Source organism: Rhodnius prolixus, unplaced genomic scaffold (assembly GCF_049639745.1).
Source record: "Rhodnius prolixus isolate KJV_2025 unplaced genomic scaffold, Rpr scaffold_8, whole genome shotgun sequence".
NCBI lineage: Eukaryota > Metazoa > Arthropoda > Insecta > Hemiptera > Reduviidae > Rhodnius > Rhodnius prolixus.
Window position 1 is genome coordinate 3,925,236 of NW_027411593.1, and position 17,276 is coordinate 3,942,511.

At 33.1% G+C, this 17,276-nt stretch overlaps 2 protein-coding genes across 7 annotated transcripts in view; both read right to left on the bottom strand.

Moving 5' to 3' along the window:
• The window catches only part of LOC141450706 (uncharacterized), a 76,240-nt gene that overhangs the window by 762 nt on the left and 58,202 nt on the right, over positions 1-17,276 (bottom strand). For 4 of the 6 annotated variants that reach the window (XM_074121385.1, XM_074121382.1, XM_074121384.1 and 1 more), the window contains exons 39-60: positions 17,216-17,257; positions 15,924-15,986; positions 15,394-15,483; positions 14,984-15,076; positions 14,079-14,141; positions 13,750-13,806; positions 13,555-13,608; positions 11,335-11,394; positions 10,754-10,852; positions 10,246-10,374; positions 9,078-9,194; positions 8,548-8,580; positions 8,203-8,328; positions 6,529-6,582; positions 5,985-6,047; positions 5,166-5,219; positions 5,014-5,067; positions 4,013-4,162; positions 3,596-3,733; positions 3,171-3,296; positions 2,423-2,573; positions 61-1,899 (exon numbers count right to left, since the gene is read on the bottom strand). In XM_074121385.1, coding sequence (XP_073977486.1) covers positions 2,560-2,573; positions 3,171-3,296; positions 3,596-3,733; positions 4,013-4,162; positions 5,014-5,067; positions 5,166-5,219; positions 5,985-6,047; positions 6,529-6,582; positions 8,203-8,328; positions 8,548-8,580; positions 9,078-9,194; positions 10,246-10,374; positions 10,754-10,852; positions 11,335-11,394; positions 13,555-13,608; positions 13,750-13,806; positions 14,079-14,141; positions 14,984-15,076; positions 15,394-15,483; positions 15,924-15,986; positions 17,216-17,257 — 1,679 coding nt within the window. In that variant the 3' untranslated portion in view covers positions 61-1,899; positions 2,423-2,559. The remainder of the gene's footprint in view (positions 1-60; positions 1,900-2,422; positions 2,574-3,170; positions 3,297-3,595; positions 3,734-4,012; positions 4,163-5,013; positions 5,068-5,165; positions 5,220-5,984; positions 6,048-6,528; positions 6,583-8,202; positions 8,329-8,547; positions 8,581-9,077; positions 9,195-10,245; positions 10,375-10,753; positions 10,853-11,334; positions 11,395-13,554; positions 13,609-13,749; positions 13,807-14,078; positions 14,142-14,983; positions 15,077-15,393; positions 15,484-15,923; positions 15,987-17,215; positions 17,258-17,276) is intronic. The other 2 variants (XM_074121386.1, XM_074121387.1) reach the window with 2 other exon arrangements.
• Positions 65-1,336, bottom strand: LOC141451515 (phenylalanine--tRNA ligase alpha subunit-like). The gene is made up of 2 exons (XM_074122953.1): positions 1,147-1,336; positions 65-1,008 (listed from the first exon to the last, which is right to left on the bottom strand). Exons 1-2 carry the CDS (start codon positions 1,334-1,336, stop codon positions 65-67), a joined length of 1,134 nt encoding a protein of 377 aa, XP_073979054.1.

The window sequence follows — 17,276 nt, forward strand, 5'->3', positions numbered from 1 at the left end:
TCTAAAATGATTACTTTTTTTCAACTTTTAATATGTACAACAAAAGTTTATAGAATTTACCAAATCAGAGGACTTCCCTAATATCCACAGCATCTTTTTTGATCATAGCAACTCGTTCTAGATTTATCGTCAACACAAGACCAACCAAATTATTCTGTAAGTTCATGGATTTTAGGATTTCTTGACGAATTATCCCAGATTTTCCAATTCTAATCCATTGATCCATACCATAATGATAGCAGATAGTCTCTAAAGTTGGCACACTAAGAGGTGAATATGCTGGTTTGTATTCAATATTTTCAATATTTAATTTTTTGAAAATCACATCTAATAAGCCGATAATATTACTGAAATTTAATTGTGTATCAAGTACAAGTATTTTAAGCACATGAAATTCAGCCAGATGTAAAAAATCAGTTTTACCACTGAATAAAACTTTACCGATAACAAATTTATTTAATGGGTACTTGCTGTCAACTGCAGCTTTATTCAAAAGTTTTGATAAATTATTGTTTAAATTATTACGTATTACTGGTTTCAGTTTATTTATATCAGTAGTTCCGTTATTAGTTTTTTTAATATTTTTAATTTTTGGGGAAACTTCATTCAATATGTTATTCTTTAGTTTTGTGTTTACTATATAAGAATTTTCTACATCTGGATTGGTTATGAGCATCATATTATTAGTCAAAAATGGATTTTCTATAAAATCTTCACAGTTTTCTTCAGTGAATCCAATTTCAAGCAATATCTGTCTAACATTATTTATAATTTCCGTTAAATAATGAAGGTTACCAACTTGAATTTTCTGGCCCATTCCATCAAAATTGTAAGGTAAGATTTTTGCCGTTTTCCATCGATCTTCTTTTAACATATTCTCACTTATGGAATATTCAATGTTGAGATCACTTAATGATTCATCTTTAAGCACTTCACCTTCAATACATTTTACTGTGGATTTTTCTATATATTTTTTAAATTCATACAATAAAAGTTTTTCATTATCATCTAATTTCCCACCATTTTGAATTATATTTAAATTGAAATACATTTCCATATCAATATCTTGTTTTAATTTATTTTTAATTAAATTATTACTATTATTGTGATCACCCTGTTTTACACAATGTTCCATTAAGGATTTACCTAACTGGGTTAAATTCCAATTTTCCAGACATCTTTCCGTTAACATTAGATAATCACCAATTGATTGGATCAATTTAATTACCTCCAGCACTTGTTCATGTTGGATATCTAAATCTTTAGATACGTCTAATGTATTAAAATGATGTTTATCTATTAAATAGTTGACTATTTTTTCAAAATTATTCGTCATATTTTATATTTTTGTAGTCTTTGGTTTTTTGTTAATTTTTTAAATTACATTTTTAATTATATTTTTTCTCAGCTGTTTTTCAAGATTGGAAAAAAAAATCATTTAAAAATTTTGAATTTGAATATAATTAAGTTGTGCATTTATAATAGAAATTCGAAATTTAATATAATGAAAGTTACTTTTTCAGTTCTTTCAAAGCAGTCTATTTAGTTTAGAAAACCTCCCAAGCTTTCGAACTGGATTTCGGATTGCGTACCATGAAGTTAAGTGTAATCTATATTCTCAGTGTCGGATGTGATTTGTTATTTCCGTTATCTTTTCAAATTTCAAAATCGAAAATAAGAAATGATAGCAATATTTTTCATTCTGCATTAAGAGAATAAAAAAATACTTGTATAATTAATTTTATAATTTATTACTTTTTTTAAAAAGAAGATACATAAATTTTAAATTTTTCCTCTTTTCAGGTCACCGCGCCAAGGAATTTTTCTTTCAGTGAAAGACACTGTTTATTCAATTCTATTCTGCTTTTTCTAATTTTGAGCTTTCTTGGTTGAAATAATCTGCAATGAATAGTTTTCTCATTAATACAAAAAATTAAATTTTATCTCAAGATTTTTGTTTCATTAAATGTGAAAAATTAAAAATGATCTAGGCTTTATTGTTATCGATAAAGTAGACAGTGCTCTTCGATTATTTCTTTCATTTGCACATCGACAAAAACTCGATTTTTAAACTTTTATACGTACACTGACATATGATACAAGTTGATACCAAATTATTGGAAGCAACTTATTAATATAATGCTTAATAAACTTTCTTGTTACTTTGATTCATTTTTAAAATGGTTGTAGAAAGCCTTTAGAATCAAAAAGAAAAAAGATTTTTTAGTGTTGTAATATGGTTAAATGATTATTATGGCATAGTCGAATAACAATTTGAAAAAGTAATAAGAAACAAAACAAATAATTCGTTGCTTCTGACATTAATTCGATTTGCCTCACAACTCCTCTAATATTCAAGCATGAACATCTTGGTATAAACTCTACTCTAAATGCCTATCTTTAATACATATTGGTCATTCACCTGAAACTATGAGATTTGTGCTCGATACTTTCTAACACGATACATTTTAATGGTCTTGTTTTTCATTCGTTAGTATTCCCTTGTTCTATTCGAAAACTTTTACTTTCTAACGAGCATTTTCCATCCAAAATGTTACGTCAATGCTGTTCACCTGTAAGTAAATAACATAAATTCGTAAATCATGAAAAGACCTACTGGCGAGAGAGTGACACTTATTTACAGTTGTATTTCACATATTCGATCTTCCTCACAACCTGCACAACTTGAACAGAAAACGTATTAGAGCATTGATACCTTGGGGAACCCTCTTAGGGGTGACAAAAAAAAAAAATTATCTCACAAGATGTGCATTTAAGAATAAAAGTAAACTATGTAAGAATAAAAGTAAGTTAAAAATGGATATTTTAGTAATCGTAGAAACCACTAAATCAATTTTCTCATATATTCAATTAAAGTTCAATGAGATTCTGATAAGAATGTCTAAGGTAGAGGAGATAAGAGGGACTAAGAGAGATAAGCTTTATATGTATTGGGCTAGTGTTTGTTTTAAGACTACACTTGAATTCGCTAGTACTGATATTTAAGGCATGAAATGACGATTTTTTGTTTCTTAAGTAAATTACAGTAGGTATCTAAATTTGATTCATTATTAATTAGTTGGTTTATCTCCCAATATTAATTTACTAGCAATGTTGACGTTCGCATTTGGCTACATACACAAATAGATACCCTACTTTGTGCTACTTACGTTGAAGCCGTGTTTGGTGTTTTGATTCCTCTACTTCAGATTCATCAAGAGCCACAGTAAGAGTATTTGTTCTCTCTTTAGATACTTCCTTTCCTTTGAAAACAATTTCAGATCCTTGTTTTGAAACTGTAACAAGATTTTAATGTTTAAGGTAACATCTGACGAAATTCGAATGTATGAGTTTGTCTGGATTGTGGTAAAATCTGTGTAATGTTTGACTGCATGTTAATAAGCTACACCAGAAAATACAACTTCTTTATAGATGTAGGTATTACCATCAACCAATTTACTGAACGTATTAAATCCTCAACAACCAGAGGAAACAGTACGAATGAAGTAAATAAACAACTATGTAACATCTTTTAAATTATGCTAACCGCAACATGTCCCTGGTTCATCACTAGGCGCTATTTTGTTTCACTTACCCAAAGTGTTAGTATTTGTATTCGAAATCCAGCACTTCTGTGGAACGTTTCTTTTTTCATTGTGTGAGACTGCAAAGGATTGTCCACGTGTAACATCAGTCTCTTCTTGCGTTGCCATATTGCCACGTTGCAATGTTTCTGTAAGATTTGAATTTATTAAAAAGAATGTAAAGCGGCCAAAGACCAAGTGGATTGATGAAAACGAGACGCATGTGATGGATATATGGCTTCCGAGTTTGAAGAATAGTAATAGAGAATGTAGTCATGTGGTACCCTTTTGGATTTGGGTAGCACTCAAAAGGATTTTGATGGCTAATCCAGCTAGCCTATATCACACACCCATTTTCATACTTATGTTCTGACAGAGGATGAATTGCCTAGATTACTAATGCTGTTACCTACTACCAAGTTACTTACTTAGAGATGCGTCTCTTTTCGTAATCTTTTGTACCCTGCTGCTTTTTGGTTTTTCAATGTCAACGTGCCATACTTTAAATCCTCTTTTCCTAAAAGTAAAATTAAAATTTCGTCCCTGTCTTTTCTCCAGTCCAAATTCGTGACTAAAACCTGTAACAAAAAATTGAGAATTTTATCATTTATTAAGACGTCAAGATAAAAAATGTAAAGTGTTCCATGCGCATGAGAGCGTCACTGTTAGGAGATTAAAATTGACGCATTCTTAAGAAATAATAAAAGATATTGATTTTTGGGGGCGCCATAATTAACACTCTTGAACTTCTTGACTAGGGCCAATCGAAAAATAATGGTTGTGTTAAGTCTCACAATATTTTCTCATTAATCACAATATTATAATATACAATGATATCATATATATTACAATATTATAATTACAATGATATCAGTACAAATATACAATAGCGTGACTAGTTTCTTGTCTTACGTATCTCTCGTACATTATCCAAAATAACTTTCGAAAGAATTTAACGATACATTATTACATTTTACATCGGTAATTGTCAGAAAAAGTCCAATTTTTGGATTTCTGATTTGGAGATATGAAGAAAAGTACACTTTTTAGCTCGACGATTGGTTTTAACAAATCGGATTGTAAGTCGGTCTGACTAGATGTGGTCCGCATTTATTAGAAACGAAAAATCATTCAATCAAAGTGTTTAATAATTGAGATGCTTTAATCTACAGTTCCAGGCTAGTTTAATGACAGATTAACAATCTGTAGAAGAAAGAAGATTAACTATGTGATAACCTGTAATACCAGATTTCCCTAAACACTGAGATCGAAGCTCCGTTAATGGTAAGCATGATTTATATTCCTGAATGGTTACAAACTTTCATCCATTATCAGAGATTGATTTTAATTAGTTTAGTGTAAAGACTAAGTTTTCGTCTAGCCCGATTCTTGCTAACAGTCAAATAAAAGTAAATATATAGCTCCTCACCAGGTATTTTTCTGCTTCCTACGACGCGATTCAAATTACATTTTGATAGACTTCCTAAAACATAAGAAAATTATTTTAGGAATAATATGCCAGAAATAACTACTAATTATCAACTAATACTAGTAATTCTCTTAAACAAAAGTTCTACTTACGACCAGGGTGTGCTAAGATTCTGTGATCCCGGTACAGTACCTTGACACCGTCTACTGTAATAGATTTTTTTTTTCTTAATCAAATTAATAAGTACAAAATTAGGGCTATTAAACATGTATATGAACTAAAGCGTTAAGGTATCTTAATTGGATACCTTACTAGGCATGTGGTTTACTAAGTCACAATGATTTAAGATTTATTCTCCGTTTGTTTCACCAAGTTACAACAATAAAAAGAGTAATCAACATCTAAACATAAGGACCTACTAAACTGTCTTTTCTAACCAATTAATTTTTGAACTAAGCTCGCTGATCGAGTACTCCTTCCTAATCTTCTACATTTACAGGGCGCGCAGCTTGTGCAGTAGTAAATTGGTCACTCCAGAGTGTCGTCAAAGTTTTTTAATAAGTCGTTAAGACACAGTCATGATTTACTAAATTTCCCATTGTTGCATCAAGCTTAGAGAAACTTGACGTAACAATCTTCAGCCAACTATAGTGAGAGGTATTGAACTGAATGTTATTGAGTATGAGGAATAAAGTGAATCAATCAACGAAATACCGTCCTAAATTAATGGCAGATTCAAGTAAAATGTTTTTGAGTTAAAACTGAATTCACGTATTTATTTAGTTTCGCTTACCCCTCATAGAGGAAGGCAAGATCATGCAAATCCCAGGCCTGCCCTACAGTGCCAAAAGATTAATGAAGTATAGTGTACTTAATATCCAAAGTACTTGGATGGGTTTATTAAGTCCATTGGGTTTCATACTTCATTAGAATATCCTAAAAAATACATGGAGAACCATTAATTTACTCACGTTCTTCTGGTCTTGCTGAGTCAAACCTGAGAAAAGGTGAGTCCGGCCTCCTGGTTTCTGAAACTACAAAATATAATCTTAAGTGTGACATCTTAAGTAATTCAAGTATCGAGTATTGGATTGTTGTCCTAGAGTAGAGAACAGTATTTTTTTTTTTTTTTTTTTTTAAGGCGCGTCAACATCTAAGGTTATTGGCGCCCGGAGGTTTTTTTTCAGTGCACTGCCGGCCTCCAGACAGTGTACTCTCGTTGCAGACAACACTGTCCATCAGCGGACATCTTTTTAAAACAAAGAAAAACTGTCTAAATATCGGGGAATAATACCGACAACAATATAGATTTTGTTTTTCTTTAATAGCCTTTAAATATCTAAATCACGGCCTACAGCCAACTATTTTTAAGAAGTCTAGCGGCCAATTATAATATAATCTCAAATCTCTCAAATAATAAAATAAATAATGGGAACGGACTTATCCGTTCACTAGTGTTTTGGAACAGAGTGTCCGTAGTTCGTACAAATCAGAGAAAAGACACAATTTACTCACCTAATTTTGACATATCGGGACATTTTTTCAAGTACAGCTTTTCTTTCTTACGCGCTAAAAATAATAATAATAATAATGAAAGTAAAAGAAAAATAAATACAGAGAAAATAATAATTAAGAGACACCATCTAAGTACATTTTTTCAATTAGTTAAAACTATGAAAATAATTTTTGCAATGAACTCCTAAACTACAAAGATTGGTAGTAAATCCCCCAAAAATTTCCACGTTTCCAATCTCGTTTTTTTTTTTTTTTTATAACCATTTTATATATACCAGTGTTTATAACCATTTTTGAAATTTTGGTTATGTTCGCAATGTTGGATAATAAATTTGATTTTATCCGTCATGGCCCGAATGTACATTGTATTATTTTATACAGGGTGTTCATTTTAAGACGGCTCAAATGCATTTCATCCTTAAACGGTTGATAACCACCTGGCTAACCTGGCTTGCGAGTCTGAGGAGGCACCTTTCAAGACACAGTTAATGCTGCAAAAGTGCATTATTTGGTAAATTAAGGCATAGGTTTGATCCTTTACATGAAAGATATTGATCACTTAAATATGTGGCAGGAGGTTTCCAATTTTTTTGGTAATTAAACGCAACTCTCCCAAGATTACCAAATAATTATTAAACCTTCTTGTTTGTAACAGATGTAAAATTCATTTTTAGCCATTTTGGGTATGTTTGAGAACATCTAAAGCTCTTAACATTTGATTTTTCTTAGAAAAATCACTCGGAAAACGACTTATTTCCCGATATTAAGAAAAAATACTAGCTTTACGGCCTTGGCAATATTTTTAGTAGAAAGGGGATGAAAAAATATATAAAAATGACCTAGCGCGTGCTCTTCTTACTCTTTGATAACAAGTTAAAAAAATTGAAATATGATTAAAAATACCAGATTTTGAAATGGCCTAGCACCTTTAATTTTGAAAATATCGAATTGCGGTTTCCGGTTTCTTTCATTACTTTTTATACTCTTTAAAACTGTGTATATGAAAATGGGGGTCAACTGCGGACCCTTACTTTTGGTCGCGCGTCAGCCGCGTATGCAGGCAAGAATCTAAAATCAAGTCACATATTCGGAAACTAGAGTTGACGGACAACAAATTTTTCCACTACTATTTTTCGCTCAGAACAACCGTTTAAGCACGAAATGCATTTGAGCCGTCATAAAATGAACATCCTGTATATTTTTGGTATTATTAATTGATGGGCTAAATGTGGCGCTTGGGCTGATCACCTACGTCTAGTACCTGTTACGCTACGGTCATGTCGGCTCACATAACTTTGGTACTGTTTTCTTAAAACATTGCTGAGAAGAAACAGCTTCCACTGTATGTATTGAGAGAGAGAAGACCATATCAAACAGTGAGAACTGGAGTTGCGGTTAGTCTCACACACACTTCTTTAGTCATGTTGACGAAAGCTGTCTAACCAATCCTCATACATAATAAATAATCTGTACGGCCAATCAATCGAATATATTAAAACTTTTACGATACCGATGATAGATTGAAGTATGTTCATGATTGGCGACCTAAAATGAAGACATGCAGGTATATGTATTTCCTAGCCAGATGAAATCAGCAAAAATGTGCAAAACGTACTCACATAACACGATTACCACTGCACTGCAAGGTAGAAGAGGTACAAAGTAAGTACTTACAAAATGATGGCAATGAGCAAAGTTTTTCCCGGTGAGTAGTACTGCCTGATCCAGCAGCTTTTCCAACATTTCTTTGTGTATGATTGACACCTTCAATTACTTTCTGCTTAACAGATGATGTGAATCCTACAAACACAATAATTGGTATATTTAACGTGTAAGTCAAGACAAATGATTTATTAGTTTAAGAAGCCTTTTGCTTCAGCATGTTACTGTACTATATTATATTACTTCACATATTAATTTACATATCCCGATATTCCATCAGCATTAAGTTTAGTAGACTATAAGAAATACTGTCACTTTAATTGTAAGATTCAGATTCAAGAATTTTAATCTAATTACCACGTTTCAGGAATAGATCTTCTTTTCTTCCAGCTAGAAAAACACAAGAAATCATTAACAATAAAAGAAGTGGATTAAATTTATTATTAGTTTTGTTTTTATTCTGCAGCTAGCTACTAGAGCCATGTCATAGACATAAAATCTATTGGTGAATCTCTCGCACTTCTTTCCTTCACAATTTCACTTTGAATATTTACTAAATGTTAATTGATTTATGCAAAAGTTCATTGTAATAAAAGGGACTTTTGCGGGAAGAATCTTGTCTTAAAAAGAATTTTAAAGGAAAGCGATGGAGTTTGCATCAGGATTGCCAGTAAAGAAAAGCATTAAAAGAAATCATACAAAATGTGATAACCTCCTGTTAAGCGAACTCGGAATTTTAAAAACATTATTAATTATTAATAGAAGATGAAAATTAACTTAGAGTTGTTTTAGGTCGCAGTAAATTTACGCTAAGGACCTAAAAATGAAATTAAGTTTTATCTGTACCTTTCTGTGCTTAAAAGAAATTAAAGTTTGTGTTTACTTACAAATGGAACGTAACATAAGTTCACGTTCCTTCCGGTTAGTTTTAGACGTTTCAAAGAATTTCGGCCTTGCCAATTGTTGTAGGTTCTGGCCATGTTTCGAAATAGCCCCACTTTTTCCTACAGAACAAAAAAATGGGTTTCTGGTGTGAAACTTTCGAACAATTTATTACAATTTTGATAAAAAATGTTACCCATAAAATTTAATTTTAAGGAGTATTTAGTTATCATAAACGGATTATTACTATTATTAATAAGGTACTCAAGAGCTTAGAATTGATAAGGTAATCCTCCAACCACTAAATCCTCAATATCGCCACTCTCGTTTTCTTCTCCCTTGACTTGATAAAGCTATTGAGTCTTCACCTATATACATTCATAACTTGGAGCTCCAAGATTGGAGTAACAAATATCTGGAACCTGCAGATTAATCAAAGCTTTGAACGCACACTCGACTATCCGGAGAGCACCCATATCTCCATAATACCCAACTAGCAGTAACATTTATTAGTACGAATTATCTCAGCCTGGAAAACAGATTATCTACCCCATAATCATGCCCTGTGCCTACACTCCAGCTCCCTCCAGCAACGGCCCCAGTCAACAAAGTACAGTAAACTAACGACTTTTGCTTTTCTCTGCACTCTTCTCATTCTCCCAAAGTGCGAACACTTTTGACCTTTTAGCGTCTTTTAATGATTCAGGTCCGTCGGTACCTTCAAAGGTGAAGCTAACTGTCCGTATCTTTATGCTCTAATCCCCGAGTACTTTTACTTTCATTACCAATTTAAGCTTGGTTGACCAAGTATAAAAACCAGCCTTTGCCTTTGCTAGCTGGTAGAGCTACCTGGTTTATCGAGAAGATAACTCTGTGACATTGATTACATTATGATTAGCTATTTCTAAATCACTCTTTACTTGGCTCGGCTTACCGAGATATCACGCCTCAGATTTTCCTAGTTCAGTACGGCTGCCACTAGACGGCATCCTTTCGTGTGATGAAGAATCTGAGACACTGAAAGTTCTTAACTTAAATTAGATGTAACAAACGTATGTTCAAGATATTTGTTACTATATACAATAGATAATCCAATAAGAAGGAAAAAGAAACTTATCCTAGTAAAAAGTAAAACCATTAAAATATAATATATATATAAAAAGGTTTCTTTACCTTGCTTACTCTTTAATGGCGGTGGTTGTGACGGGTTACTCTCCTTTTTGCCTTTAAGGGCACTTGCTTTACTTACTTGCTTGCTTGCACTTGAAGTCGAAGGCTCGTTAGGATCTTCCTCAACTTTCACTAAAATGTGTTCATGAAATTAACAAATCAATGATATCTTTTAACTTAAAAAAACTAATGTAGAAATAAAAGTTTACTGTTTATTCTTTAGTACTTAATACTTACAATTTTAAATTTCGCGTTTTCAAGGAATTATCGGAATCGCCTTATCTCAAGCTCTTTGAGTTGGCTTTTTAGATCGTTATTAGATTCCAAGACTCACAAGAGTTTTGAAGAAAAGTTAAATTAGAATTTTAAGCATTCCAGTGAGAGAAAATTGTTGATTGCTCACACCATACTTTTTCTTTAGCTAGTACATCCAGATTTGTTCAATTGTGTTTGGTATTTAACTTAAATTTAAGATTTATTTATTTAGCGTTTTTTAAAACAATTTGCTTACCATCAACTTTTTTGTTCTTTTTATCTGGTACATGGCATCCTTTTTTTACATATTTTTCACGTAACACTTCCTCATCCCCTCCGTCCTTGCCCATTAATACTGCAACAATTTGCATTGTAATGATATCAGCAATCAATGAATAATCACAATATTGTCAATAGAAGTTGCTTCTACCCTATTGTGGATCACTATCACTTGACAACACTCTGTCAAGGATTCTATTAAAGGGAAGGGATTAGTTTAGCTCTGGGTTAACGCACAGGATTTCCACACGGAGATTCCCAGGTGGTCTTAAGATTTTTTTTTTTTTTTCTTCCTAGAAGCTGGAAGGCTCAATCAGTTTGAAGTGAAACTTTTTTCTTTTTAAATAAAACATTAATTTGAATTTTACAACTGTTGATCCGCTTGCGACATCAGCAACAAGTAAATAGCTTGACATACAATGACAGGTCATACTGTTAAAAAAAAAAGACTATAGGTAAGGAAAGTATTACGGATCTTAATCTTACAGCGATTGGTCTCAACAATACGGGGCGATGAACATATCATTACTATACAGAATACAGAGAAACATTACTTACCGGTTATTAACGAATCTGAAGTATTGGATTCTAAGTCAGAATCAGATTCTGCATCAAATCCTGAAAAATGAAAGAGAGAATGAGAGAGAGAGAGAGAAAGAAACAAATACATTAAATTATTTTGTGAAAATCGAAAATGGAGTAATTTTTGTTTTTGTTATTAACATGTGTCGGCACACAAATTCAGTAATACAAATTAATTTGAGGATGAATTTTTGAATGGCTTAATAAAGATTGAAAGCAATCTGGACTGATTAGATTGTGAGAGAAGATAAGGTTCATTTTTAAAAAATTATCGAATACAACGAAAAATTTATGATTATATTTTTTTTAAAATTATATCTGCTAAATAATTAGAACTTCTGGATAGAATAATGAAACCTCTTTAGGTGGTTATCAAATTTCCTGGCCTGCTGGTTGCGAGAAACAAAGCCCCATTGTTAGAAAGGGAAGATTTTCCAAGGAGAGACAAAGATAAAGATTAAATTGTAGTTAGCTACGAGGGTCGTTTGAAATGTCCGTGCAAAAATAAAAACTACTTAATTTTTTGGGGTAAACCTTTTTTATTTTTCAACATAGTCTCCTTTTAGGCTTATACACTTCGTCCAACGCTGCTCTAGTTTGTTGATCCCTTCCGAATAATAGGATTTGTCCAAGTCTGAAAAATAGCCATTCGTTTCTGCAATCACCTCCTCGTTTGAATAAAATCTTTTTCCCGCCAGCCATTTCTTCATATTGGGGAACAAATAGTAGTCCGAGGGAGCCAAGCCTGGAGAATAGGGGGGATGTGAAACGAGTTGGAACCCTATTTCCATTAATTTTGCGACCACAACTGCTGAGTTGTGAGCTGGTGCGTTGTCGTGATGGAAAAGGACTTTTTTTGTGGGCCAATCGTGGGCGTTTATCTTGCAGCTCGGTTTTCAAACGGTCCAATAACGATGAATAATATGCACCTGTAATAGTTTTACCCTTTTCTAGATAGTCGATGAGGATTATTCCTTGCGAATCCCAAAAGACAGTCGCCATAATCTTTCCGGCCGAAGGAACGGCCTTCGCCTTTTTTGGCGCAGATTCCCCCTTGGTAACCCATTGTTTAGATTGTTCTTTGGTCTCAGGAGTGTAGTGATGTATCCATGTTTCATCCACAGTGACGAAACGACGCTTAAAGTCCTGCGGATTCTTCTGGAACAGCTGCAAACCGTCCTTGCAACACTTCACACGATTTCGTTTTTGGTCAAGCGTGAGCAATCGCGGCACTCATCTTGCGGATAGCTTTGTCATGTCCAAATGTTGATGCAAAATATTATGTACCCGTTCATTCGAGATGCCCAAAGCACTAGCAATCTCACGCACCTTCACTCTTCTGTCATCCATCACCATATCATGGATTTTATCAATGATTTCTGGAGTAGTAACCTCAACAGGGCGTCCAGAACGTTCAGCGACACTTGTGCCCATATGGCCACTCCGAAAATTTTGAAACCACTTATAAACTGTTCTAATCGAAGGTGCAGAGTCACCATAATGTTTATCAAGCTTCTCTTTAGTCTCCTCAGGCGTTTTGCCTTTCATAAAGTAGTGTTTAATCAACACACGAAATACTTTTTCGTCCATTTTTTGAAAATCACTCGACTTCCTCGATTCAAACGAATGCCAAACACAAAGAAATAGACCGATCTGGCTGAAACTTGGTGTGTGTTCTTCCAAGAGATGCTACTAACTAAACATAACCTCGATACGCGCCAGTGGTGATATCTCTCTGACTTTGCACGGACTTTTCAAACGACCCTCGTATACTGACAATGAAATCAAATTGAAGTTCTATAAAGTAGTAATCCAGCTAGTGAGTTAAATGCTGATGTTCCGTGTGAAATGTTACTTTTCGGACTGACCCAGAGCGTAAAGTTCAGCTACGAATTTATATGAGACAATAAGTCCTCACATACTAAAGATTATTTTATTATGTTAAAAATGTATGTATTCCTTTTTATTTTATTGTAATTTGGTGAGTTGAAAGGAAAAATGTAGGAAATGCTCAAGAGTGGAAGACAGGAATGTTCCAAGATTACAGAATAAGATAAATAAATAGACAGACTGACTGAAGTCAACCCAACTCATTACATGTTGGCATGAGAATATTGCCTGGAAGCTGTCAAAGACCTTAAATGTGAATATATCCTGTAGTCTGAAGAAAGTAAAGGATAAATAAACTGTACTCGCCTCCGATTTGTAATATAGTAGTAAGATCCTGATACACTAATCTGGTACCGTCTTCTGTAACATTTGGTATGATTTAAATTATAACATGGGGAATCTCAGTAAATCAAACAAAATTAAAAACGAAATTATTAACAAATAAAACAAAAAACAATACAGAATTTGAAATAAATACATAAATAACAAGAAAACACTTACCATCCTCAGGTCGATTGGTGTTGAACTCCACATATGGTTCGTCAGTTTTCTTTTGTTCTAAAAATAGACATTAGTATTTAGGATTAAACTAGCGAGGATTCGGTCAAAATAAAAAAAACAGCATTTCAGTGTCTCTACGCCAACGTTTCAGTTACAGAAATAACTATCTTAGTTAATAATAATCTTAAATGGCCACGTATTTTCTCACATTCCTTAATTTATGCAAAAAAAAACAACAACAAAAAAACTGCACTAAGAGAAAAAGTCTATTACCTTAGAATTTTATTTTCTCTAACTACTTTTACATTAGGAAATCAATTAGTACATACTTGGTTTGCAGTGATGAACTCCGACAGTAACACAGTGCGTGTTTAAGGACTTCATGAGTTTCGCTGAAAACAAAAATCAACTAGTTATTTTGTTGGAAATTGTGAAAAATTGGACTTTACCATATTCTTTTTTAAACTTCAATACATTCCTTAGAGACAGGATAGGACACATTAGGCAATGTATTCACTTGTTGCAAGTGGCAGTTTTGTGTTAACTTCCACCTCGTTTCATGATATAAACTGTCTACTAGTCCTTGATTTGTAGGACTTTTCATGTATCATAAACAACAAGGCATGATATTGTAGGTGATATAGTTGTGCAAAGGCCAGTATCATTTTTGAAGAAACCTTTGGAACGCTGAGGCCGATGGAGATAGTAGCGCAAAAAGAACTAGTAGGGAAAGTCCTCAACCTCTTTAGGAGGGGAGAGTTCGCCTACTAGAACTAAGAAGGGGCTGGCACAATAAGTCTTTTGTGGCTGCGGTGCCATGGGGCGTAGGTTCCGTCCCATCTATTATCTAATCTATCTAATCTAATCTAATCATTTTTGTGAACCGCAGTTTCCATGAAAACGTCAGCCATGTGCACCCCATCAATTTTAAGCTGTAACTTCCTTATGTTTGTTCATTATTCCTTACAAATTAATCATCGCAAGTAATCTAGACAGTAGACGATTATTTCGTAAGGGAACGCTCGGCCGAAATTTGCAATTTTTGGTGGTTGAAAATTTTCACTGCTTACCCGGGACTGAAACAACCTTTCTTTTTTTTGGCGAAATTTTGATTAGTGACAAAAAGTGTTTCCTTAAAGGATAATAGGAACAGTTTTGGACAATAGTTGGATAAGGAAAAAAACTCGCTAAGTTTTCTGAGTGTTTTCTCTATCTAAATTAAATTAACACTTACCTCTTCCTTCAGTATCAGTGTTGTGCTTATTCATTTCAGCAATATTGGGACGAGATCTTTCAACGTGAACTTTTGGAGTTGGCTGAGGCATTCCTTAAATGCAAAAATATATATATATATATTAACATTCAGGTTTCTAGCCTATATTTCTATAAACTGATTCTTATTCTTATTGTGTGATTTGCTATTACAGACCGGCAATCTGGCAGCTGCTAAATCCTTTGGTAATATTTAGAGGCTTTGGAACAATATAAATATATAAAAATCACTTCAGTTGTAACTTCTTTGAGTTAAAATTTTTTTTTACCAAAATAAATGGGAGCCGGAGCCGGATAGTGAGATTCAGTAGCTGAGAGAATGCTAGTTAGGATAACGCAAAAGCTAATTATTATTGATGTAGAATTAATTACCTGGTAATCTGCTAGTCAAGAACTGTTGCCCACATACATTTGGGATTAAACTTGCTTTTGGTAAAGAGATACGAGGTAGCTCTTTTTCATCTATACGAAGAATTAAACACATTTCATGAGAAAGTTGCCTATTAAAATCGCAAATGAGAAAAAGTTTAAAAAATAATATAATAAACATAATTGTGGTAAAGTTATCACTCAAAGAACTGTAACTCATAAGGAACTACATAAAATTTGTCAATTTTAAGGAATTATGTAGTTTTAATCATAATATGCGAACATCATAGGGACAAATAAATCCCAGATTATATAAGTAATAACTAGCTACATGATCGACTAAAATATGTATAATTTTGTTTCATTTTTTTGCTATAAGCTGAATCATATACACTAGCAAATGAACTCATTTCATTGTCTAAAAACTTTAGTTTTAAAAGGCGATACAAATGAGCACGGTGCTCGCTTTCAAAGTGCAAAATTTATCGGTAAATAGAGTACGAGTATGTTTAAATATTACTACAAACTCTCACCCATCAGTTTCTTGCAGAAGAGTATGTGATCCAAAGAAGGTGCAGGTTTTGAAATTTGTGTTTCTGAAATGAAAACAGAATATTTAAACATACAATTAATAAATTAAATTTCAAAAATAGTAAACACCCTATTTTCTCAGGCGGAAGTTTACGACTACCAAATTATATGACAGGAAGCGGGCGGAAGCACATACTTTGCTATGAATTTTTCTAAAACATAAAAAGTATTGTAGCTATAAGCGGAACTCGAACTGTGGATCTCCCATTTTTCTAGTCCGAATTCATTATCACTACTCACTAAGCCCATCCTTTAAAGTTAAGACATTATCAAATTAATGGAGGGATTAGAGTAAGAAACCGCAAAAAAAATTTTTAACTTTCTCTTGCCTCTTCATTAAAAAATTGCATTTGTACAAAGTCCATACATATTGCACTTTAGGTCTTCACAAAAAAAAAGTTCGTCCAAACTTTATCTGGGTACGAAACACTAGGGTGATGGATTTATTTTTGTAAGAGTGGATCTGTCTTTTGTCTTCACAATAACTCCAAAATGTAAAATTATACGTTAAAATTTATTATTTTGTTTAGGCTACACCATGAACAATTATTTTGTTTTTGTCGAAACTCAATCAATTTTACCTAAAAATGCTATGGGATGGTTGAGGGTTGAGGAATCCAAACAAAGCATCGATTTAATAAATCGATTCAGTAAAGTGCTAGTCCCAGTCCACCATCCAGACCTGGCAATAATATTTTAAACACAATCGGCCAACCAAAAAGTGCCACTTTACTCCCAGCATAGCAGGTAGTACATATGTGGTAATTAAAAGGAGTTTAGCACACCCGCGGGTGAACACTATTGCTTTTCCATCACATAAATCATTCTCTCATACACACCAAGACAATCATTGACTGAACCTGTTACTAATGCAAGTCAAAAAAACTGTTTTCCAGGATTTGGATTTAAAAATCCTCTCCTGCTTAAAACTTCGGCCAGTTTATTTTTAAGTAAAAAGTTCCTGCAGACCGTTTTTGAGACAAAGGTATAAAACTGGAAGCAAAAAGAAGTAGAGCGTAGTAAATTATTAAATGTTACGGAGATATACCATTTCAGTAACCAGGTTAATTGTGAATATGGAACTTAGCTTCTTTGATTCGTGGTAAAGATATTCACGAAGATATTCAACGAGCGTTTTTTTTTGAAGAAGAAGAAGAAGAAGATATCAAGAGGTAACACAAGTGTAAAAGATCTGAACATTTAATTTAATAATCTATACATTTAATTTTATTACTCTGTTGTTGTTTATTCTTCTCAGAAGTGGCGGTGCTTGGTTCTGAAATAGAAAAATAAAC

Coding starts and splice junctions, on each gene's coding strand:
- LOC141451515 (XM_074122953.1), bottom strand. CDS start 1,336: ATGACGAATAATTTTGAAAAAATAGTCAACTATTTAATAGATAAACAT. Junction 1,009..1,146: donor TTGGAATTTAACCCAGTTAG/GTAAATCCTTAA, acceptor GTGGGAAATTAG/ATGATAATGAAAAACTTTTA.